Source organism: Carassius gibelio, chromosome B4 (genome assembly GCF_023724105.1).
Source record: "Carassius gibelio isolate Cgi1373 ecotype wild population from Czech Republic chromosome B4, carGib1.2-hapl.c, whole genome shotgun sequence".
Taxonomy (NCBI): Eukaryota; Metazoa; Chordata; class Actinopteri; order Cypriniformes; family Cyprinidae; genus Carassius; species Carassius gibelio.
In genome coordinates, this window is record NC_068399.1 from 24,778,482 (window position 1) to 24,803,724 (window position 25,243).

The following is a 25,243-nucleotide window of genomic DNA, read 5'->3' on the forward strand; positions in this document are numbered from 1 at the left end:
ATTACTTATTACTTATTATTTATTAATAAGTAATAACTAGCTTGTTAATTATTATTATTATTTTTTTTTTACAATTTTACTTTTATGTTGAGTCACTGTTTATTACATTATTTATTATCATTATAGTACTATTCTAATTTTCTATAACTAATAACGTTTTTTTATGTCTATTTCTATTATTAATTAGTTTCAGTTTTAGTTATTTTAGTAGCTTACATCAAATTAAACTAAATGAAAGGGTATATGTTTCCTTGGCATCTGCAAAAATAAAATAAGTAAATGTTAATTTAGTTACGCACCTTTTAAAAAAAAAAATAGTTTAAGGTTTTTGTTTAGACACAAAATTATATAAGATGTGATGCTATAACCAGGGGTGCACATAACTGGTCCACAGTGCTTTGCAAAAAAAAATAAAAATAATAATATGTATATATATATATATATATATATATATATATATATATATATATATATATATATATATATATATATATATATATATATATATATATATATACATATATATATATATATATATATATATATATAAACTAACCAGGCTGAAAAACGTTATGTGCGCCCCTGGATATAACGGAACGTGGTACTTTCGCCCTCATGTGGCGGACTTTGTCAATTACACAGTAGAATTACTATTTTGAATTAAAAAAAAAAGACAGGATCTACATCTTATCTTATATTGACCGGGGTACACTGATTTTATTTTATTTTTTATTTTTAAATTTTATTTGATTTATACACGGCGTTGTCACGGTAAACGTTTGACTTTTCTCAGCGCCTCGTCAGGATCACTCACACTGATCTTAATGCTGTCAATGAAAGAAGAACAATTTAGACACGTTAGTGTTAGTGTCAGGGAAATACAAAACAAACCAATTTACAAAACTGATTAGAGAACTACAAGAGCAAGAAACCAGATTCACAGGAAAAACTACATTTGCAACTCAAATCACTGGATTTTGAATAAATAGCGCCCTCATGTGGCGCTTTGTAAGCATTACAATATGCAGCGGTGCTCTTCACCACCAGGGGGCGACAGACTTCCATTCCCTGAAGTGACGTCATATAACCTCGACACGTTGTTGACTCTTGAACCAGGAAGAGCCGCCGGTCATACAATTCTTCCAGTCCTACAAATCTGTATTATGCTTTCGTTTGCACTGACGATTGTTCGACAGTAAGTGTCCACGTGTGTATTCCGTCTGTTTGCTTTTGTTTTACATGCATAAAAAGGATAATGCTTCGTTTATAGCTGAAATGTTATTTAATGATTCTGTGGGGGCAGAGAGGACATGCAAGTTATTTGCATGTGTGTTCAAGTCTGTTCATAAACACATCTCCAAATGGAATTGTCCTACATTGTATACACTTAACTCTGTGAAATCGTACGTTTTGTCTGTCGTTTAACATAGTGACCTATAAATGAATATATAGAAGTCATAGCGTGTGAACTGTCCCTTCTTAAGTCATTCATTTATTATATGTTATTATATGCTCTGTTTCATAGTGGGGAAACACAATACAACAGAGATAAACTGCTTCAAGGTCAGTGTATGTGTGAGCTGAGCTCTATTGTGTGCTGTTGACCTTTACAGTGTGTGGATGAAAGTTTTTTTTCTTCTCTCCATTGTGAAGGTCAGGGGATCGACACACCGCTGTCAGACACGGGACACCAGCAGGCAGCGGCAGCCGGACAGTACCTCAGAGATCTGCATTTCACCAATGTCTTCGTCAGTAACCTGCAAAGAGCCGTCCAGGTGTGTGTGACTCAACTGAGTTTGAATTTCTGAGTGAAGCACCCCTCAAATAAAATATAACTTCTCTTTCTCAAGACAGCGGAAATCATTTTAGGAAACAACCTTCATTCTTCTGCGGCTGAGATGATATTAGATCCTTTACTCCGAGAGAGGGTGAGCTCTCTAAGCAGTCTGTCTGCAGCTACTTAGACCGAGCATTAAATATAAAAGAATGGATACAATTGTATGATTAGATGAATATAAGTAATTATGTAATGAATAAATATATTTGGCATTGATTATAAGAATTGCAGTTGTGTTGGTTTATATGCACACATGTGTTTGGACAGGGTTTTGGGGTGGCAGAGGGAAGACCAAAGGAGCATCTGAAGAACATGGCGAACGCAGCGGGTCAGGCCTGCCGAGATTACACCCCTCCCGGCGGAGAGACGCTGGAACAGGTACAAATTGAGGATTCTCACAAGAATAAGAATAGATCCCGATGGAAATTGTAGGAGATTTCACACTGAAATTAGTGCAGCTGGATGTTGTGGAAGTACTTTAATTACAAGTTTGGAATATATTTTATTATAATATTTTAATGTTTTGAGAGAAGTCTCTTTTTCTCACCAAGACTGCAGTTATTTAATTAAACATACAGTAAAAACAGTAATATTGCGAAATATTTTTTCTATTTGAAATAACTGTTTTTTTTATATATGTATGATTCGAGATGTTATTTATTCCTGTGATGCGAAACAGAATTTTCAGCATCATTACTCCAGTCTTCAGTGTCCCATGATCCTTCAGAAATCATTCTAATATACTGATTTGCTGCTTTATTATTATTGGTATTCAATTTTAAGCAATGATTTCTATAATTCACAATGCTGCTTTGCTGCTTAAAGGGGGGGTGAAATGCTCGTTTTCACTCAATATCCTGTTAATCTTGAGTACCTATAGAGTAGTACTGCATCCTTCATAACTCCAAAAAGACTTTAGTTTTATTATATTCATAAGAGAAAGATAGTCTGTACCGATTTTTCCCGGAAAAACACGAGCCGCTGGAGGCGTGACGTCTGGGCGGAGCTAAAGAATCACGAGCGCGAGTAAGCTTTTGCGTTGAGAGCGTTTGGAAGCTGTGACATTATCGTGAAGAAAAAAACTTCCAAAACAAACCATGCCTAACAGTCAGATTCAGCGTATATTTATGATCCAGAATCAGATCCAGAGGCTGAATGCGGTTCCAACACACGATCGTGACCCTTTTTCATTGGGACTGCATTATCCTTAAGAAATAAACGATGTGCAAATCCGGCGTCAAACTGGGCCTTGTTTGTAAAACAAGCATCTTCGAAATGCAGGGAACAAACAAAAACACTTGCACAACTCCGTTGATGCTCTGTAAAAATAAACTCCATCCACTGGTCCCTTAATGCTGTTTTTTTGGGTAATCTGTGCAGGGTTGTCTTGCCCTGGCAACTAAAAATACACTTCTTTTGTGACATTTCGCGACGCTCTCGCTCTGATCAGTGAAGTCTGTTATGCTCTCAGTGCTCTGCTATACTGGAGCGCGCGCTCTTCCGGCAGAAGTGCCCTCAGGACCCATATAAGGAAATTCCGCTCCATCTAACGTCACACAGAGCCATACTTGAAAAAAACTTTCCGAAACTTGTGACAAACCGGAAGGAGTATTTTTGGAACAAAAATACTCCTTCAAACGTACAACTTAATTTTTGAAACTTTGTCCATGTTTAGCATGGGAATCCAACTCTTTAACAGTGTAAAAATCTCCGTATGCATGAAATAGCATTTCACCCCCCCTTTAATATTTTTTTAAGAATTCTTTATTGAACAGAAAGTTCAGAATAACATAATTTATTTAAAATAGAAAACCTGTAACCTTTATTAATGTTTTTTAACATTTAAGGTGCGTCCTTGATGAATAAAATCATTTTATTTTTTTTATTTTTTATTTTATATATATATTTCCATCATTGATAATAATAACAAAGATTTCTTGAGCAGCAAATCAGCATGTTAGAATGATTCCTGAAGCATCATGGGACACTGAAGACTGGAGTAATGATTCTGAAAATTCAGCTTTGCATCAAATAAATAAATTAGATATTTAAGTTATTTTAAACTGTAGTAATATTTAAGCAAAAATTTGTTTTTTTTAAAAAACGTAAAAATTCTCAATCTCTAAAATATGAAGTCATTTTTCAAGTAATTTTTTAAGACCTCAGTCCCCATTGGCTGATCAGATGAATGCTCACACAGAAGAAACTGTTTCTGTTCATCCAGGTAAAGACGCGCTTTAAGAAGTTCCTCAGATCCTTGTATCAGCGCATGTTAGAGGAGCACTGTTCAGGCGACCAGCGTTCTGCGTCCACCTCTGGACCGTCAGGACCAGACCAGCCTGTGATTGCTGGACTAGCTAACGATGGAGTCCAGAACATTCCTGTCCACGCTCTGATCGTCAGTCACGGGGCGTTTATCCGTGTGTCTGTGCGCCACCTCGTGGAGGACCTGCAGTGCTGTCTGCCCGCAGGCCTGAAGATGAGCCAGGTGTTCTCCCCGTGCCCAAACACCGGCATCAGCAGGTTCATCATCACCCTCCACAGAGAGGAGAGCGGCCCGCAGGCCTCCCTCATCCAGTGTGTCTTCATCAACCGGAAAGACCACCTGCATGAGGTCAAAAACTCTGATTGACCGTGTTACGAGGTGTATCTGAGACTGGTTGGTTCATCTGGAATGGCCAGTGTATGTATTTATGGCTCCTTCCAATCTCAACGACTGAAGCAAGTGCAAGATTTTATTGTGTAAATTATTTACCTGTCATGCTTTTGAAAGACGTATGACTGCATTAACGGGATAGTTTCACTCAACAACAAAAAATGACAATTCTGTCATTGTTAACTAACCTTCATGTTGTTTCAAACTTATATTTTGTATTTTTCTGTTGAGGATAAAATAAGAGATTTTGAAGAAATTAAATGGTAGCCATTGACTTCCAAAATATGGGAAACAAATACTCTGCAAGCCAATGGCTACCAGAAAGAAACTCACACAGGTTTGGAACAACTTGAGGATGAGTAAATGATGTCTGATTTTTCATTTTTGGATGAAATATCCCTTTAAGTACAGTGCAAAAAATATATATTTTTAAATAGTATTTTTTTTTTTCCTTTTAAAAAAAAAATCTTAAATCAAGATGCAGTCACTTAATAAGAAAATGAAACAAGATATGAAGTCTTGTTTTCTTGTCTTTTGATACTCAAATGGATCAAAATGATATATTATGTGAGTGATTAAAGCAAGAAAAAAGAAAAAAAGGTGATAACTTTCCAGTTTGTTTTTCTCTTCACATAATGATCCATTTGAGAAGCAAAATGATTTAAGATACTAAGTCTGTTTTTTTCTGAAAAACTGATTAAATTAAATGAGATTATGATTAAAACCGTTTGACAGTGGAGTAAGAAAAATAAGAATTTTTCTCTCTTTTTCTTGTTTTAATCATAAACTTGCTCAATATTGGTTAATTCGAGAAGGACAATAACTTAAGAGAATGAAAATAGCTCAACAGTATTTATCTGCAGAGATGTCGATCTCTTTTATTCATTCTGTCAGCTGACTGCATCACATCCGTTATATAAGCACTTTATACTCACACTACCGTGGTTTTGGCCTCTAAAACACTGAAGTATTCATGCGTACTGTACATCAATGTTCATGTGTATGTAATAAAGACATTAAGAGAAACATTAAGCCAAGAACGGTTTGATATTTATTTGCCTTTGTAAGCAGATTTTGATGTGTGATGAACGGTAAAATTACTGTGCACAGAAAAAGTGATGCTTCACCTTAAATATGTGTTTATCATTTACAGTTGCATATTTTTGTCATTGTTTTTCTTTGGAACAATTTGCCAGAAAACCCTTTTGTAACTTTTCAAACCCTAAAATATGGGTATCACTTTATTTTAAGGTGTCCTTGTTAAACATCACATGTATTTACAATAAATGATGCATAATTACAAGCAAGTAACTCTAAACCAAACTCTTATCCTATCCCTAACTGTATAAGTACATGTAGTTAATTAATATTACTCCGTACTTAAACTTATAATTACACTGTAAAAAGTACAGCATAATATAAAGTGTAACCAAAATATGAAAAACACAAGAACATAAAGATTTAAGACTAAAGTTTTAATTTGCTTGAAATTGGGATTGAAGGAAAATTCACGGTTCCCTCATCTATTTGAGTTTCGCAGGAAAAGAAAATCTGTCAAAGGTTGTTTTGGTTTAAACACTTTTGGATCTCAATTACTAGACTGATTTGAAAAGAAGTGTGAGGAACAATTTAGAAATTTGAAAAAGACATTAAAAAGTACAAATAGCAATAATGTTAGATGCTATTTCTACTTATAGCTACAGATATTTTCAAAGTTATCCCAAGAGATGAACAGGTATTGTTTTGGTTTTAGGACAATTTGATGAAAGTTTTTGATCCACTTCAAATGTCCATTCTGAGATTGTGTTTGTGTGAGTTTCCATCTGCTTCTGTTTTGTCTGATTGGCCCATGGTCTCGTCCAGTAGATGGAGCTGTGCTCCTGACCTCTGGAGGAGAGAGAGGGGCCAACCTGCTGATGGAGAGAGGAACAGGACACGTCTCCGATGCCGCCCACTCCAACAGGAAACAATCACCATCTTTGGTCCCTCATTTTCTCCGTGCCGACTAGCGAAGGAAACTCAGTGATCTAAGGCTTGTCATTTTCCTGCCGGTAAGTGGGCGGCTGTTTAGTTGAGTTGGTCACGCAGGGGACCTGGACGTCCTGCAATCCAAGCAGACGATAGACTAGTCTGTGGCCACACATTCTTCAACTCCTACAGACGCTCCTAAAATATCTGCTCAGACAAATCACACTTACATTTTCTTGCACACACACACCCATGCCAAAGGTGTTCATGCTGCCAAGAGTCACTCACTGTGACCCATCAAAGCAGCTCCAGGTGTGTTATTGTGCAGTTTGTTGATACACATGCAGACCTGTGACATTGGTTCAAGACGGCTGTTGTTTCTATAGACAGGAACTCGCCACCGCTAAATAAAACCAGCATTTTATTTAGTTTCCATGCTGTTTAGACTCCCAAACAAAGTCATGTGCTCAATGTTTTGTTCTGCTGCTGTCCTGACTCCTGACCATTGGTTTACCGGTCTGCTTTTCCAATCTGGTGTTCATCTGGTCAGTCTGATACCTAAAAATACCCATTAAACCAGACCAGTGCCAACCAGCTAGGAGGTCAGATTAGACCTGTTTTCAGATGGGTAACCCTAAAATGTATTAATATTATTATTTATTATTTGTTATTTTAATAGTTTATCCCAGTCAAAAACTTGATTTTGTTATTTGTTATGCTTTTTGTATGGCATCAGTATATATTCAAATATTATTTCATTAGGTACACTGCAAAAATTATTTTCTTGCTAAGTATTTTCCAAATTGTCCCTTACAAGTGTCCAAAAATTCTTGATGAAAGTAAGTAAAATAAAGAGACATTTATTTAAGTATCAGCATTACTTGATATGAATTTTGTTTCCTGAAAAAATGTTAAAAAGGGAATTAAGTGAATGATTAAAACAAGAAAAGTATCTGTCAATGGGGTAAGAAAAAAAAAATTCTCTGTTTATCTTGTTTTAATCATTAAATCAAATCATTTTGATCCATTTGAGAAGAAAAATCATTTAGTAAGTCTTATTTTCTGAAAAAAGTACAAAACTTAAGTTACATTAGGACTAACAAGAAAAACATATCTTTCAGTAAGAAAATTAAACCAGATTATGTTCAATATTGTTTCTTGTTTTAATCATAAACTCACTTAATTTTGATCAGTTTAAAACAGAAAATGACTTAAGATCTGTTTTCTGGAAAAAAAAGTCAACAAATATGTTTATGTAAATCCTGATTAAAACCAGTGAAAATTTCTATTAATGGAGGAAGAAAAATGAACAAGATTTTTTTTTTTTTTTTTTTTACATTTGTTTACATCAAAAACTTATTTTTTTCTTAAAAATACCAAAAATTAAGTTAAGTTATTTTAGTAAAATAAATCCTTAACTTAATTCTGATTATTTTTCTGAAAACAAGACTTAATGTCTAAGCCAGTTTTCTTGTGTCTTAATTTGAGAATGCTTAGGTATTTGTACAGTAAACATACTCCCCTTGTGCTTTAAACACCAAAGTTCTTTATTCGGTTCTCACTGGAAGTGTTTCACTCCACATCTGAGGAAACTGATGGTGAGCTTCTACAAATATGGGTTTTTGCCTGAAGTGGAAATTGTAATTGCATTGTGGGTAAAACTCCCCCATCACCACCTCTGAAAGCAGAGCTTCTAGTTCATAATGTCTGCTATTAATGCTGTATAGCCCACAGTGATAGTCGAGTCTCAGGGGGCTGTAGTTTGATGACACAGCAGCGCTCTCATGGGCCTTGTGAGATGAGCAGCCAATACGCTTCGCACCTTCATTAATCACAGCACAACACTAATGGAGCGTAAAGAAGCCACATTGTGCTACTGCTAATTATATCAGAATCCAATTTTCGTTTGAATTCATAATGTTGCCAATGATGAAAAGAAGAGTGTTATTTCCAGCACTGTGTGAGCGGTGTTTGTCTTGAAATATCAAAATAAGGAAGTAAGGTAACATCCTGTCAGTGTTGGAGTATGTGGTGGTGGTGAAGAGGTGTATTTATAGAGTGAGCACATGCTAATGCTGATCTCTTCAACTCTACAGCTCATAATTAGAGGTGTTTCATTTGTGGGTACTAATTGTACTTCCTGTGCTCTCTATAAAAGGCCCTGAGGGCTGGACTGGGCTTTTCGGATATCCGCTTTTTGAGGGCTGTGGAACGCTCCGGTGCTCCTGTAACCCAGGAATGGCTCGAGGTCAGTTTTCCCCAGAACCAAACCACAGTGTAACCACACTGGATTGTGCTATGGACCTTGGTGGGGGCATTGTGGGTAGAGAAAGCTAGTGGTGCATTGTGTTCCGGAGTTTATTTTCCCTCAATGTCTTTAAACGCTTTTGAAGAGCTTATTATGCGAAACACGCACTGCCAGCGGCCAGTCTGCTGATTGCCATGATAGGCTGTGGAGTTATGCATGTGCGCAGGAGCGAGAGGATGTCAAACATTTTAAACAAGTGGATTTTGAATGCAAATTTAAAAAAAAAATATTCTTCTGTGAATATTATACAGGTTTCTTAAAAAGTCCACAAATTAAAGCCTTAAAGTTTTTTAAATCAGAGCGGAAAATCTTAAAATCCTGTCATGGAATTACTTATTGGATGCATTGCTAAAAATGTATATCTACCTCAGTATTTTTGTTTTGTCTCCTAATACAAGTTTCTTAAATCACAATATATTTACTTGAGGTGCAATATCAATGTAAGCTTTGTCCAAGTTTTGTAAGTTTATGTGTAAAACAACAAAATTATGTCAACATGGTATATGAAACATATATTTCCCAATGAATGAAGTTGATTTTTATGAGCCAATAGACAGATATTTTATTCTTTTTTAATCAAAGTCTCACTTCATTTTGATTAATTTCATAGTAAACAAGACATATCTTTTGGTGTTTTTCCTATTAAGTAAATGTAAATCTAAAAGTAAAGCTTTAGAAATTTGTACTGGAAAAAATACATGGAAAGACCTTTTTTAATTAATTAATTCATTTGTTTAGTTATTGCTTTCATTTATTTATGATCACCTAACGTTATTTCTATATTGGGATCAGAGCTATTCAAGCCTTCTTTTTTATGAATTAAAAAGTACTGAAAGAAGTAAAAACTAATGGAGATCAGTTGAATTTTGTATTTTCCAACCTTAAATTGTTGCAGATGAACTGGTCTTATTGCTTTATATGCTTTAAACTGAGAAGTCCCTTGTTTCATTCAGGAAGCTATATGAAATCTTAACACAATACAAATGAAATGATGATAGTCACTGGATGCTCCCTTTTAGTTCTTAAGGTGGAATTTGATTGGAATTGCCCACTACAAATAATATATTTGAATTGAAAAAAAATAATAATGAAGATAATATTGTTCTGTATGAACTAAAAGGACAGTATCAGGAGATCTGTAATAGTAATTGCATTACCAGATTCACACTGTACCCTGCACTACAGATTGGTGCCAGTAATCTCATTTTATTTATGGAAGCTTCCATTCTACCTTTATTTAATTAATTTATTTTAATTATCTATGTTTCCTGTGCTTTGCATTTCCTGACTCATTTTTGCTTGGCAGGGAAACAAAAAAGAAATAAGATGGAAAAATACTCTTTTAGTAGACTTAAAAGCGATTTAGAACTAGTTTTTGAAACGTATTAATGGAATATTAATTTTTCAAACAACTATGAAGTTTTGTATTCAGAGAAAGTTTAGTATTTTTCGAATGTTTAATATATCGAACACTGGGATAAGTTTTTTCTGTTTTTTTCTTCCTGAAGTGATCTGTGCAGACACCATGCCAAAATGAGTGACAACGTCCCGGTGCTGCAATGCAGTAAATTAATAGCGTTTCAACCGGACAGGTGTTCTTGACCTTCATACCAGCAGAGGGCGACAGCAGCGATGAAAGGTACACAAACCATTCCTGCTGTGCTGTAGGGAAATGTTAATTTTCAAGATCTATCTATCTATCTATCTATCTATCTATCTATCTATCTATCTATCTATCTATCTATCCTTTTATCATCATTTTTTATTTAATTTAATTTTTATGTTTAAAATTCTTTACATTTATTACATTTTAATAAGACATAGTTGGACTTTATTATTAGTAGTAATAATTTTAATGCATTTTAACATAGCATAGTTGGACTTTTGGCCCACTGTCCTCTAGCAAGTCTAATTTTGGGGCATTTGTATTAAAATGTTTGGCCACTTCTGCTTTAGAGTGTAACAAAATCAGAAAATCCCTTGCTAATGTTTAATGTTTGTGCTTTTGTTTTTCTGCTACAAATAACTTTGTTTCCTGGAGGAGGATGTGATTTATTATTTAATAAAAATTCACTCCTATATTCAAGTAATTGTGATATTATAAGAGAAGTTGACATACTAATATTTTTTTATATTAATTAAAAAATATTTTGATAACAGCAGTCATGTGAACATATACCAATAAGTTAGTATACATTTAATGTTATAGGTTTTATGTAAATATTTGATTAATTAGACATTAAATGTACTTTCTAATAGCAATGACCCTCTTCACTTTGACTTTGTAAAGAAAATCTTCTCTCAGGACTTATGAATAAGAGTGCAGACAAATTCTGTCATTGATTTTTCAGTAGCCCCAAAAAAAAAAAAAAATATTTGACTGAAAATAATTTCAAACACAATATAGACAAAGGAATGACTTTTATAAATATGAACTGATTCAACTGTTGCTTTTATAACACAGTCTGTTTCTCCATCATGGCTATAGCGAATATACTACTGTGTACTTCACACTGAAAAATCTTCTAGAGAGAGAGAGAGCTGTTTCTTTACAGGAACATCGTGTCCCCCCTCTCTCTATTGGCTTTAAATATGATTAATGAATGCGTTCCAGTTACTGTCTCTGTAATGAGATATTTATTATGTAAATGATTGCTGCTGCAGTGCCTATATTGGCACAGGAACAAAATCAGTGTCATGGAGGAGTCACTGCATGTGTGTGTGTGTTTGTGTGTGTGTGTGCGCCCCGATCCACTCATCTGCCAACCAAAGCCCCGAACACTTGTGGTGCAGTTGCTTCCTCCATTGCTGAAATGATAGAATGGAAAGCAGTAGATACACCCACCTTACGCCCGCATTAGAGTTGGTAACACCATTCTTGCCTGTAGGGAGTGAGAATGTGTAAAGTGCTGCAAGGATGTCAAACAGAATGCCGTTCATTCCAGGGCTGGGCAGCGGGAGCCAATGCTGGTGCTGGTGTAGAGTTCAAGGGAATGCTGGGAGATCACTGGGGTTGTGTCTTGCTGACTCAGCAGAAATCCTACGCTGACGTCATTCTGCTTTCCCAAAAGTGGCAACTTTAGTGCAGCCCATCTCTGTGCAAACAAGTTACTCTGCCAGGGTCTGTGAACAGATGAAGGCAGTTGGGCTTTTCTGTAAATTTAGAAGACAGGATATCTCTTATGAGTTGTTAGTGACATCTGCCTCGTCTATTTGAGAAAGCATGCCTTAATGATGCCTTAATGACAAACATGCAGTGATCACCCCAGAAGATGTTAACTGATGGACTGGAGTGATGTGGATTACTTGTGATGCTTTCATCAGCTGTTTAGACTCTCATTCTGACGGCACCCATTCACTGCAGAGGAGCAAGTGATGCAATGAGACATTTCTGTGCCAAAAAGTTATTCTAGCAGGATCTGTGAACCAAGTGGCAGCAATTCTGGTTAAGATGATGGTAGTTGTGCTTTTTGTAGTAGATTCTTCATAAATGTATAACACAGAAGAGCATCTGACTAGATCAGAGTGCATATGAGGATGATCCATACTCAACGCCTGAGGAACAGTGACTCTTATAAAGAGTGCTAAGAGGTGAGATTTAATTTAATATGACTGTGCACTTTTCAGCTCACAAGAAAAAGAAGCACCCAGCATCAGGCTGTTCTCAAACAAAAGCACAAAAAGCTTAAACCCCCAGATTCAGAACTCAATCAGAAAAGGTAATTTGACCATTGTTTTAAAGGTGGACAGAAATTTGACCTGAGTCACTGTGCTAATAGTGTGCGCAGAGTTCTGCTCTCTGCAGGGGTCAGATGTTCTCTCTTGAGTTCTTGTCAGCTCATGAACACACTGTGCTTTTAGTGCTGTTCTTGCAGCTCAGCCTGGCACACAAAATCCCTGCCACAACAGGAACTTCACCACTCTGCATCGCTATAATGAAATACTATTACAATTTAAAAGAAATATTTCTGTAAAAATATATTTTAAAAATATTTGAAATAAAAAAGTCATTTATTCCTGTTCTTCAGGAATACATTTTTTTCAGCATCATTAATCAAGTCTTCAGTGTCACATGATCCTTCAGAAATCATTGTAATATGCTAATTTGCTGCTCATGAAATTTATATTTATTATTTATTTTGAAAACTTTAGTGCTGATTCAAAATGTTTTTTTTGTGAAAACTGTAATACATTTTTTAAGGATTAAATAAAACATACATAAAATATATATTTTAAAATATATTTTTTTTATTAATTTTATTCTATATTCATTTTAATTACATAATCTTTAGGATTGATTGATTGATTATAGCTGCCAATTTTATATAAGAATGAATTGTCAATTAATATTTACAAATATTTCCAGTCAACCATTTGTAATAGAATTCATTGTTTCACAGCCCAGTTTTTTTTTTTTTTTTTACTTTTTAAGAAAAATAAAATGTGAACTGAAGGCTGTCGTGCCACTTTTCAGTGTTGAATTATTGATCAGTTGTGTCAGCAAGATCGCAGGGTCTGACTCATATCCATCTCTGCCGTTCCACTGGACACTTTTACACCCGGACTGCCAGCTTTATTTCCACCAAAGTGCCATCATGTAGATTGTTTTAGTGCTTGAGCAAACAGCTTGTTTTTAATGAACAGCTGGATAAATGCATGTTAAAATAGAGCATATGCTGAAGGGTTTTCTTCAGTAGGATGTGGATGGGTACCGTCGCGCAGCTGCTCTCCTGTATAGAATGCCATTTGTGTGCAGTGTTAAATGTTAAACGTCCACTGACGCTCCTGATGTCATGTGTGAGTAATTCTCTCCTGGATTTCAGCGGCTCTCCTCAGCTGTCATTTCTGTAGCGCCTAAACCCACGTTAATAAAAACCTAATTGAAAGAGTCTGGATCCAGTTACGTGGTTTGTGACAACCCTGCCTCACACAAAGCCCAATGGAATGATGATATTCTTCAAAACTAACTTGCTGATGCTAAATGTTCTGCCTCTAACGTAAAAGATCAGTTCTGAACATGTCATATATTCACAGATGCCATTAGAAGCTGTTTAATTTATTATGCTTTTCCTCAGAGAGATGATTGAGTGAGTCACAGGCTGTTGAATCCTATCTCAGGTAAACTGAAGTGATGTGCAGCAGATGTTTGGGTGTGCCGTAATCTGTCTGAACTTGAGATGCAGAGACAGCTGAATGCTGAAATGTCTGCTTTGATCTGAGTTTCACTGCATTATCAGAATGGACGTGTGGAAATCGTGTGAATTAAGCCACGGGGTGGATTCACTGTTCTGTGCATCAGCTTTAATGTGTGCAGCCGGATTTATAAAACAACATCATTAAAACTGTCCTACTTTTTTCATACACTATGTGTTAAAACATCCTTGCATGATGTCATGATGCTGCTTGTGTTGGTGCTCATTTGAGATGTGTTTGCTAATTAGACTGTCGCTGTTTAGCAGTATTTTAAAGACAGCTGATGACTACTCAGCTACAAATGTTCCAAGTCATGACTTTTAATTTTATTGCTACATGCTGCAGTTCTTTAGTTAACCTGAATGACAGCTGTCAATTGTTAATGTTAAGTGAAGTGTTCAATAAGGTCTAGTTTTTTATTTATATTGCCCCATTATATGATTGCACTCTAAAGCAGTTTTAACGGTATGTTGAATTTTGCACTGCATTGCATTGTGCTTTATAGAGTTAATTTAAAAATTACCTAAGATATAATATATCATCCAGTATATAAAGTATATAATATACTACCGTACAGTATATACAGTATTAAGTTTTTTCAATTAAAATGTAAAAAAAATAAAATTATAATAATTCTATTTTAATTATAACTAAAAAGAATTGAGGAAACATTTTTGAATTAAGTTAATTTATTTTTATTTTATTTTTATTTAATTGGAAGAGTAAGTAAAATGATCATAAAAGTATAAGATGGTATAGTATTTTTTTATTGTATTATTTCCTGTAATATGTTAAGCAAGAATGAAATGTTTTGTGGGTGGCATACATCAGTCCTGAAATGAGTTAAAAATTTGATTTTTGCTCCATATTCCAGGGGAGCCAGGCAACTGCTAAAATAACGTGATTGGCGCTTTAACACGCTGCCAGCAACAGCGCCTCCCCAAGCGTCACTACAATCCGGCTTCACTGTACTCTCCGCGCACCTGGAGATCCGCGTAACGACGCATAGCATCTGCTGACGTCTGGACATTGCGCGCGGTCCGAGCATTCTTGAAGGTGCGTTTTGCTCAGCATCACCGCCGCGAGATCCTGAAAGACAGGCAGCCTCCCGGAAGAAAAATAACTCAGTCTGCGCGATGCACGAGACGCAGAACGTAACGACCGGCACGCATCGTGGGAGCACAGTATTGTGGAATCGGGTCGTTGTGTAAACTTTCCCGCACAAACTGCCTGGGATGTGACAGACAGGGGTGCCATTGCTCTCCGGTGACAAGTGGACTGTATTTACACCATCCTTCTAAATAAGGAAGCAGGGCTGTCAGACATATGACCACCGTCCCGATTTGGGCGCTGCTAGAGTGCCCATCGCATCCCATGATCGCGCGCAAGCTGTCCAATAAGGCTCAGCATGCGACCCCCATTGCGCACGTGGAGTGACAGCAGCGTCCCATCATCATCAGTCCGCCGCTCGCAACTTTCTCTCTCTCTCTCTCTCTCTCTCTCTCTCTCTTTTTCTCTCTCTCTCTCTATCCTCCCCCATCCCCTGATATATGATGTCATTCATGTAAGGATGAGGGTGGCTTCTGAGGTGAGATAGGGATTTTGGTGAGTGGCATTCTCCACGACCCGAGGCTTCGGAACTGCAAAACATGGTCATCACCACCTTCTCCGCCTCAAGTCGTGTCTCCGCACTCTCTTCCCGTTCTTCCGCCGCTCTCATCTCGGGCCACCGTCGCATGCCCGAAGTTCTGACCTGCCTCGCTAAATTAAGCCTGCAGCACCATGCCGAGGGAAGAAAAACTAGAAGAGTGGTATTTTTAGTGTCATTAATTTTGACCACGTGTCCCGAAGGTAAACCCGATGGCCATTGCGCAAAGGCTCCTCATCAGTATGTCCTGCGAGGCCAACGCGCAACACTGGCCAAGGACTGCCGTTCTGCTCTTGGGATTGCTCCTAGTTGGGATTGTGTCCTCCAGTCCGCTTCCGAGTAGGACTAATAGGACAACTTTACTGGAGAAGCGATGGGAGAGCCTCTTCTCCCGCTCCGTGCTGGGGATCTCTGGAGAGAGACCAGAGGCGAACTGGGAGAATGACTATTTGCTGGGCATCAAAAGAGTGCGGAGGCTGTACTGCAATGTAGGCATCGGGTTTCATCTTCAGGTCCTCCCAGACGGCAAGATAAACGGTGTACATAATGAGAACCAGTACAGTGAGTTCACGGAATAATGCAGTATACTTAATTGCGCAGAGCTCTTTATTCTTTAGAAGCGACACTCGTCTTTGGAGGCAAAGACAAATCTATTAAAACACACACACACTCACACAGAGACATACACATACACAGTATCCCTTAGTGCTAAATATCTGCGTTGGGCTAAAACACGACATGAATGCTGGGACGGATATAGATGCCAGCTTATTTTTACACCGGCTCCTTGAGCGGCCCAGAAGCGCTTAGAACATGCACGACTCTCCAAGTGTTAGGGATGTTCGTCTCTCGGCAGTAATGTAGTAACCTAGTGGCGCGAGAGAGGCCGTTTGCGCATCCACAACTGGCACCTGCAGAGGTTCCACCCACCGCATGCCTTCTTGTTCTGAGTCCCGCGGAGTCGCTTCACTGTGTGTAACATGCTTGTTCTGTTTGAGCAGGTCTCATTGAGATCTCCACTGTGGCCAGAGGAGTGGTTAGCCTGTACGGTGTGAAAAGCAAGATGTTTGTCGCAATGAATAACAGAGGAAGGCTGTACGGAACGGTAGGTGTGCGCAACCGTGTCGGCTTTCTTTCTGCCTGCCAATGCAACGAGGCTTTGCATCCCCGAAAATCGACTGCGTGTGTGTTAAACAGGTGATGCTTTCTTTGTGCGTTTTCAATGCATTTGGCACGTGAGGGGGGTCGCGAGAGTAATAATAGTGTTTACGGCGTGTGATGCATTCAATTATTCATGCTTTATTAATATAATTTGTTGCCACAGCTGCACGGCTTTTGAAAATTATTATTAAACGGTGCTTTAGATCCAGGCACAGCGCCAAAGCGTCTCGCAAGCACGAGTAAAAGGTTTATAATAATTGCCTGCATTAAGCTTATACTAGCGCCTCATTCTTTTATATTAGCTGGTAGTTAGTTCATTAGGTATAGTCGCACATGCAGTGCATAGTTGCAGTTCTCATCTAGCTTTACACTTTATCTTATATACTATGTTATATGGGAATCCTGGTAAATTGGGAAATGTCACAAATTAATCTTAATGTGTAATGTAATCTTTGCATAAATTGAAATATTTTGTAGAGCAGCTTGTATTTACACATTGATTTGAACAGGCAATAACACCTACATTTACATGTACAGTAATTTAAAGTGTGACTGCAGGTTTGAAGGGTAAAAGATAAATTTGGCTGAAGTTTGGCATAGGTGTGACAAGCGCAGTGCAACACTGGTCCTTAGGGGCCCATGAGCGCATGACAAGTCTGTCCAAAAACTGCAGAGCGTTGCTAGAGCATCCTCTGGATGAGCAGAGATAAAGCGGACACCACAGGCTGGTCTTGGAGTCATCATTAAAGTGGTTGTTAATTAAAAGGCCTGTTTAGCTCAGGGATTATCAGGTTAATGGGTTTCTTGAACCAGGCTCAGCTGAAAGTTTCTTTGCAAATTTGTTCAGTATATTGTCTTTTATGGGAAATCAGGCTGAGAAACTGGTCCGTTCAAGAGGTTAGAACTATTTCACTTAAAGTCGTTTGCAAAACATTTACTGTTTTTTTATGAGTTCACAGAAGCCTCATTTATTTGCTCAAATGTTTGAATCATTGAAATAGAAAAGTACTAAAAGTAATGAAATGCAGAATTATTGTGCATTGCATGGTTAAAACCATGCAAATTTTATTTCAGCAGTTGCCAAAGCAAAACTTCTTATTTTCATTTAATTTAACTTAATGTGCTAAAATAACTAAAACTGAAATTATATGTAATCTAGTTATAATACAAAACTTTAGCCATATAAAAAAATCAGTAACTTATAAAAATGACAAAAGCTCAAAACAAAATTACTAAAACTTTTACCAAATTTAACATGAAAATGAAAAATACAAAAATAAAAACTAATTCAATATATATATATAAAAAAATGTAAAACAAAATAACACATTTTCCATTTGTCATTTAACTGAACTTGATGTACTAAAACGATTAAAATTTATTTAAAAAAAACTTACAATTAAAATAACTAACATGATAAACAAAACAAAATCACTTAAACTTTAACCAAATTTAAAACAAAAAAAAGAGACTAATTATATATACACACACACTCACTGGCCAATTTATTAGGTACACCTTGCTAGTACCAGGTTGGACCCCTTTTGCCTTCAGAACTGCCTTAATTCTTCATGGCATAGATTCAACAAAATGGAAACATTCCTTAGAGATTTTGGTCCATATTGACATCATTCCATGATGCAAATCTCCTGTTCCACCACATCCCAAAGATGCTCTATTGGATTGAGATCTAGTGACTGTAGAGGTCATTTGAGTAAAGTGAACTCATTGTCATGTTCAAGAAACCAGTCAGAGATGATTTGAGCTTTGTGACATGGTGCATTATCCTGCTGCAAGTAGCCATCAGAAGATGGGTACACTGAAGTCATAAAGGGATGGACATGGTCAGCAACAATACTCAGGTAGTCTGTGGCGTTTTAACTATGCTCAATTGGTAAAGGGGCCCAAAGTGTGCCAAGAAAATATCCCCCACCAATACACCACCACCAGCAGCTTGAACCATTGAGACAAGACAGGATGAATCCAAGCTGGTGTAAATTGTAGACTCCGTTTCCTGTTCTTTGCTGACAGGAGCAGCACTCGGTGAGGTCTTCTGCTGCTGTAGCCCATCTGCTTCAGGGTTCGATCCTCTGTGTGTTCAGAGGTGGTATTCTGCATAGCTTGGTTTGAGTTAGTGTTGCCTTTCTGTCATCTCTTACCAGTCTGCCCATTCTCCTCTGACCTCTGACATTAACTGGGCATTTCCGTCCACACAACTGCCACCCACTGTACATTTTCTCTTTTTTGTACCATTCTCTGTTAAGCCTAGAGATGGTTGTGCATGAAAATCCCAATAGATGAGCAGTTGTTGATCAGTCAGGCCAGCTCATCTGGCACCAACAACCATTCCACGTTCAAAGTCACTTAATTCCCCTTTCTTCCCCATTTTGATGCTCGGTTTGAACTTCAGCAAGAAGTCTTCACCACATCTAGATGCCTAAATTCATTGAGTTGCTGCCATGTGATTGCCTGAATAGCAATTTGTGTTACCAAGCTATTGAGCAGGTGTACCTAATAAAGTGGCCAGTGAGTGTATATATAAACTAAAATAGTTTCTCAATGATATTAAAACCTCACAAAATGCAAATTTTCATTTAGTTTACCACAACATACCAAAATAACTAAAACTTGAAATGAAAAGAAAAAACTATAAAGGCATATTTAAAAAAACTAATTCAAATTACAAAAACACTCAAGAAAATGACTAAATAAATAGGTAAAATTGTAATGCTAAAAACTATTTGGAAGAATCTCTGTGATACTAAAATAACACTGGTGCCTCTGACTGAATGCTGGCATTCACATTCCTTCTCTTCTCCATCTTTCAGGCTACCTTTAAAGATGAATGCAAGTTCAAGGAGACCCTGCTGCCAAATAACTACAATGCCTATGAGTCCTCTGTTTACAAGGGATTCTATGTCGCTCTCAGCAAACACGGCCGAGTGAAGCGAGGCAACAAGGCCACCACCGCCATGACAGTCACCCACTTCCTCCCACGAATATGAGCAGACTCTTGCAATAATTCTTCATTTGCACTGATCTCCCCGAAAGATCTGAAAACTGACACACAAACATACAAGGAACTGCAAGAATGTCACCAAAATAGTACTACTTCATTTTTATATGTATATTTGGATAGGTTAGCTTTTTATTAGGATCTCTGAATATGCTATCCGTCGCTGCTTACTTCTTTTCTTTATACATATATATATTATTGGTTATGGATGTGGAGGCTCTCCCAGCCTTCCTTTCTGTAATCAGGTGCTTGCCAAGAATCAAACAGACTCTATGATGGATGATGGAAGTCCTCCTCAGCTTTTTATAGTGAAATTATGTTTTTTATTACCTCAAAGAGCTACCTAGATGGTTTAAAAGAATGCATGTAGTTTTGCTTGTTACTTTTAGTTCTGTCTGAGTCGATACAAGCATTATTATTTTTTTATATTTGACAATATTTTTTCTGTTTTTCTCATTCTTAGGGGTTGTGCGAGCACTTAAAAGAAAGCAGATCTCTCTTGCTGCATGTCGCACTGAGGTGCCTTGGCATTCCCGCACACCGCCTCTTTAACATGCATGCTCTGAACACCCCAGGGTGTCAGAAATAGGGCTGATATGTTAGCCAGGGCCCCGCGGGGACTGTCCCACAAGGGCCCCAGAGAGGGGCGAGGGGGATGGGTGTGCATCTCTGCTTTATTTTACTTTTCTCTAATTAGAGAACACTGTATGAGACACGAGAGCAGCTTGTAAACATTGATCATCTCTGGCATTCGGCATCATCTGCTGTCAACTAAGAAATGAGGTATAACTTTAGCCCCTTTCACTGATAATCCCAGTAAATTGGCATAAAAATTACCAGTACGCAGTGGCTTTGTACTGCTAAGAGACCATTCATGCATCAGTACAAAAATACTGGTGAACTCTGTGATGTCAGTCACTCGAAGTGATGCAGTACTTTTTCTTCGTTAGCTCGTATGCATTTTGAGTTTGACAACATTTTTTGTCTTCTGAGCAACAGGAGTAAGAGGACGCTTATGGAAATCCATTTCCTCCACCAAATATAAAAATTAAATAGATAATTGCAGTTTTTTATTGCACAATTTTGACTTTTGAAAAAGTGAACATTACGCAATTCTGAGAAGTCCAAATTGTGAGGTATAAACTTGCATTTTAGAGATAATTAGTTGCAATTTTTAGGCCAAGAAAAAAATGGTGTTTTGATCTTAAAAACACAAAACGGCACACAATAGTATCCAAAACACTGCTAGAACAGATTTACTGGTATTTTTTTTAAAGTCCTGTTGAAACATGATCTCTAAACTCTAGTTTACCAGTGCAGATAAATGCGTGAAAGGGGCTATTATCTTTTCTAGCTGAATCCTGTTGGAGCTTTTAGGCTGTACATTTTATTTGTAAGACTAGACTCTTTTTGCAATCAGAATGAAACTTTATATAAAGAAAACTGGAAAATAAAAACAACTAAAAAGTGAGAAATCTACAGGGGAACTGATGCAAGCGCACACTTAAAATTTTAAACATGGCCGGTTCGATTATATTATTGCTTACCACAGGTTTGCCTGAACAAAAGGAGCACTTGAAAATAAGCTTTAAGCGTTGCTGTGAATGAGAACGTCTTCTAAACCAATGAAAATATTGTAAATACTGACTGTGCACTGAAAATGCCAGTAGCTCGGAGCTTTGTTGCTTGTTGCTAAAGGCACACTGCCATCCATGATGGTGACTGATTCAAGGGAATACGTGCAGTATATGTTTATTTATTTTTGCTTCTGGTGTGAGTATTTTTGTGTGCACCTGTCCATGTGTGTGTGTGTGTGTGTGTGTGTGTGTGTGTGTGTGTGTGTGTGTGAATCCTGGTCGAGGGGGCAGTCGAGTCTGGCTCTTTCCTGTTGCTGCAGATGCACTGCAGTGGCACTCGCGACTGCTGCTCTATGCAAATGTAATTACAGGGGAGACACCATGTGGCATCCAAACTGAGGGACGCTCACTGTTTTTTAAGATTTTGGTATGTCTGCTTTTGTTTGCATCAGTTTCTGTCACCAAATTTCACCCCACCCTGTTTACTGAACCCTTGTGTTGTTCTGAAAACCTTTACCTAATATGGTGTTTCCAGTTAAAATGACTGGCCTTTTGAAAATTGTGTGTAAATGTCTCCATAATGCTATATTGTTACCAAATCTTGGATTTTATCTTTTTGTCAACTTGTTTTCTTTCAATTAGCACACTTTTTTTATTTATTCCTGAACTGGTTGGTTGTAGGCCTCACTGATCTGAGTTTATGGACCTTTGAACATTATTTGCGGATCACGTCGCATTGGTCACTCAAAAACTGAGGTGCATTAATTCAGATTATTGACACCCTTGATCAAACAGTTCCAAAGACAAAACTCATGTTAATTCAAAGATTGAATCCAGGATTTGTCAAAAAAATAGCGTAATGAGAAAATTGTTGGCAAATTTTTGTAGGTTGTTCATTTTAGAGGTGGAGCGAGGTGGAAAAACATCCCAAAAAATTTGTTCAAATGTTGTGAAGTTGCTATACCATGTGTAAGCAACATCAGTATGTTTTAGTCCAGTGCGATAACATTAACTAGCAGTTTTGAGAAACAGAAAATCTCTTGGGGTCACAGCATGAGGGTTAAAAGGAAAGGAATCGAAAGGAATGAGGTTATTTTAGAAAGACTTATGGTCTGGTTGTTTGTTCAGTCTGTTTGAAGCATGTGGGGGTGGAATACCTGAGCGGAGGCCATGCTGGTGACGTCTCCCTCGCAACATGGGTAGTCTTGTAAAAGCCACTGTGCACAGAAGCCTTGAGATTCCAGTAGCGCTAGGGTTCTTTATGGTTTTCCATCCAACTTTAGTCCAAGGTCGTAGCCATGGAGTTGAACTGGTTGAAAACGTCCGTCCAAGGTCTCGTTTCTTTTTCTCAAGTCCATTGTGGTCTTATTATCATGTGTTTGGATCCATGCTGCTCAATTTACAATTGCTGTGTTGCGTGAACTCCTGTAATTTCAACATGATATCATGAAGTCCCTTCCCTTCACAGATTTGGTCATGCGAATTTGGCCGAACAACAGAAAGTTGCTTGGTTTTAAATTGATTCCTGTGTGAGCTATGGCCACTGTTAAAAGATTTTAATAATTTCTGATGGTCTAAATCAAGTCCAATCCTATGTTTTTTCCCATTAAATATGCATTTTCACTCAGAAGTTCATCGCATTAGAGAAGTAAATTGGTTACTGTTTCATGAAACCATGAATCCAAACATAATCAACTTGTTAAAAAAAATGTTTTTATGTGATTTGTACAAAAATCTAACATTTTTGGAAAATAGTAAGCATGACGCTTCACTTCTAAACCTAACCCACAGGTCGTACGTACCACAGGTCAAACGTGCCAATACAAATTAGCCACCAGTTTACCAACCATAAAACAGCTTTGAATTGGAGTGAGATTGTGTTGCTGGTTTATTCACATTTGTTTGCTACTATATGAAAAGGAAAGTTTTTGTGGCACTGGCTTCTTCCTCTAGCACAGTAAATATATCAGGACAGACCTCTGCAGGACTGATGCAATACTTTAGGGAGACAAAAAAAGCCGATAATTTCTCACCTCTGCCAAGTTGCTTGTTTTGAGGTCTCATCTGTGAAGAGATGTTTCAGATTCAAAGGCATTCGGTCAAGTACTTGTCCATTAACAAGTTTCTTGTCATTAATGTGCCATTTTATTTAGCATTGACTGTATTTAGCTGATGTGCCTCAGAATTAATATCACTGTGAGTCCAAATGAGACTTGCACACTTACGAAAAACAATAAAACACCTTTATAGGACAGAAATGTAGCTATTTAACAGCAATCTATGGTCACAACTTTTACAATCATCTAACATTTTTGCTTTGGTTTCACAGAAAAGTTTAACTTCATTCAAACTTATAATTAAAATAGCTCAAAGGTAATCGTCAAGCAGACTGATACTGAAACGCCGCAAGTCAACTTACATAAATGTACTATTTTAATACAGTTTGTCTTCTGAATGTGTTATAAAGATGCATTAGGAATTGAAGAGTTAAATCAGGAAGCCAAATGTTACCGTTTCTTTCATTTGTGTCCTAATTGTGACAATATCATCTTAAATCTGTGAAGAATGAACGATATGCGTGGACATTTGGTAATCAGAGTCATCTGATATGCTGATGTATGTCGCTTGGATTTATAGCAACAGCTGTAAAAATGTTTATTGGGCAGAGAATGTAGACACCAGTTTCCTGGTACACTCTGAACTCATGAGAAAAACGTGTGTGCATGAAGGACGGCAAGCTGTCACTGGCTGAATCCTCCTCACATATGCAGGGAGGGTTTCTGGAATCTTTGGAGCACCAGAGGCATTAGAACGGGATGCCAGTTCGTTCATTGCACTGTCTTTGTTTTGAAATGACTTTGTGCAGCTGATCCTGTTACAGTGAAGACCCCATATCTGTGAGGCCTCATTAATCATTTAGTCTGATTTTTTTTTTCCACTAGCATACCACATACTTTCTTTTATGTTTTTTCTCTGATGAAAATGGTATCCAAAATGGCATGCATACTTTTACCAATGTATATATTCTTTTAATTTTTAATTAATTGGTTTAATAGTAGGGTGTACTATATTCGTTACACTCAGTTCATATCCAAAATATAGTTGTTATTCTGCACATCAGTGTAATCCAGGATTTTGTGTGTCTGTATATTCTCTGTTTAAAAGTGTGTTTTTGTCCACTCCTCTTTATAAAGACATCTCTCACCCCTGAATTAGTTCATATTTCATGCAAAGATTTTTTGAAAGTATAGGAAACTAATACTTTACATAGGACATAATCATGTGTTTCTGAGTACAAGCATTGATGCTATGTATAAGATATATTTGAGAAAAATATTTTTTTTCCCTTTACTTTTCTACGTATGTGCTGTGCACAGCAGTTTAATCATATTCCTGGTGTTATATCATTTTCTTTTTTCTTTTATTCATTTGTGTGTGTTTTTGTTTCCCATTTTAATTATGCTCAAAGTAGCAAGTACAGTGAGCAGTCATACACAGTGTGCCCAGGCCAGAACTGATTCTTTTCTAGAAATAATGCTGTTAGGATGTCACACTCATACAGGATCATTTATACAACATGTCAACAGTTCAATAAACTACTCGCAAGTAATTCATAAACTTCTTTCCTGTTTATTTGATGTTTTTCTGATGATATTTATATGCAAACCTAGCATCCATTGGATCCAGTATCTCTGTAAATGTTTTTTTTTCTTCATAATGTTAAACATATATAATAAACAGATAATCGTTATTTCTCCAAAGCCCAAATTATGGTAAATTCTTTACAAATTGCTTAAAAAAATACAAATCGTTTCCATTTTCTAATTCTAAAATATAAATAGAAAAGTAAAGTATTAAAAAATAAATAATATTATACAA

The 25,243-nt window shown here is 37.0% G+C and overlaps 2 protein-coding genes across 2 annotated transcripts; both read left to right on the forward strand.

Moving 5' to 3' along the window:
* Window positions 1–1,068: 1,068 nt before the first annotated feature.
* On the forward strand, window positions 1,069–5,525 carry tigarb (TP53 induced glycolysis regulatory phosphatase b). Its single transcript, XM_052553988.1, has 6 exons — window positions 1,069–1,195; window positions 1,526–1,563; window positions 1,654–1,775; window positions 1,851–1,928; window positions 2,105–2,215; window positions 4,062–5,525. The coding sequence occupies exons 1-6, from the start codon at window positions 1,164–1,166 to the stop codon at window positions 4,467–4,469; spliced, it is 789 nt and encodes a 262-aa protein (XP_052409948.1). The 5' UTR covers window positions 1,069–1,163; the 3' UTR covers window positions 4,470–5,525.
* Window positions 5,526–14,969: 9,444 nt separating this feature from the next.
* LOC127956284 (fibroblast growth factor 6-like) lies at window positions 14,970–24,965 on the forward strand. The gene is made up of 3 exons (XM_052554123.1): window positions 14,970–16,171; window positions 16,612–16,715; window positions 19,600–24,965. The coding sequence occupies exons 1-3, from the start codon at window positions 15,823–15,825 to the stop codon at window positions 19,774–19,776; spliced, it is 630 nt and encodes a 209-aa protein (XP_052410083.1). The 5' UTR covers window positions 14,970–15,822; the 3' UTR covers window positions 19,777–24,965.
* The last annotated feature ends 278 nt before the right edge of the window (window positions 24,966–25,243 follow it).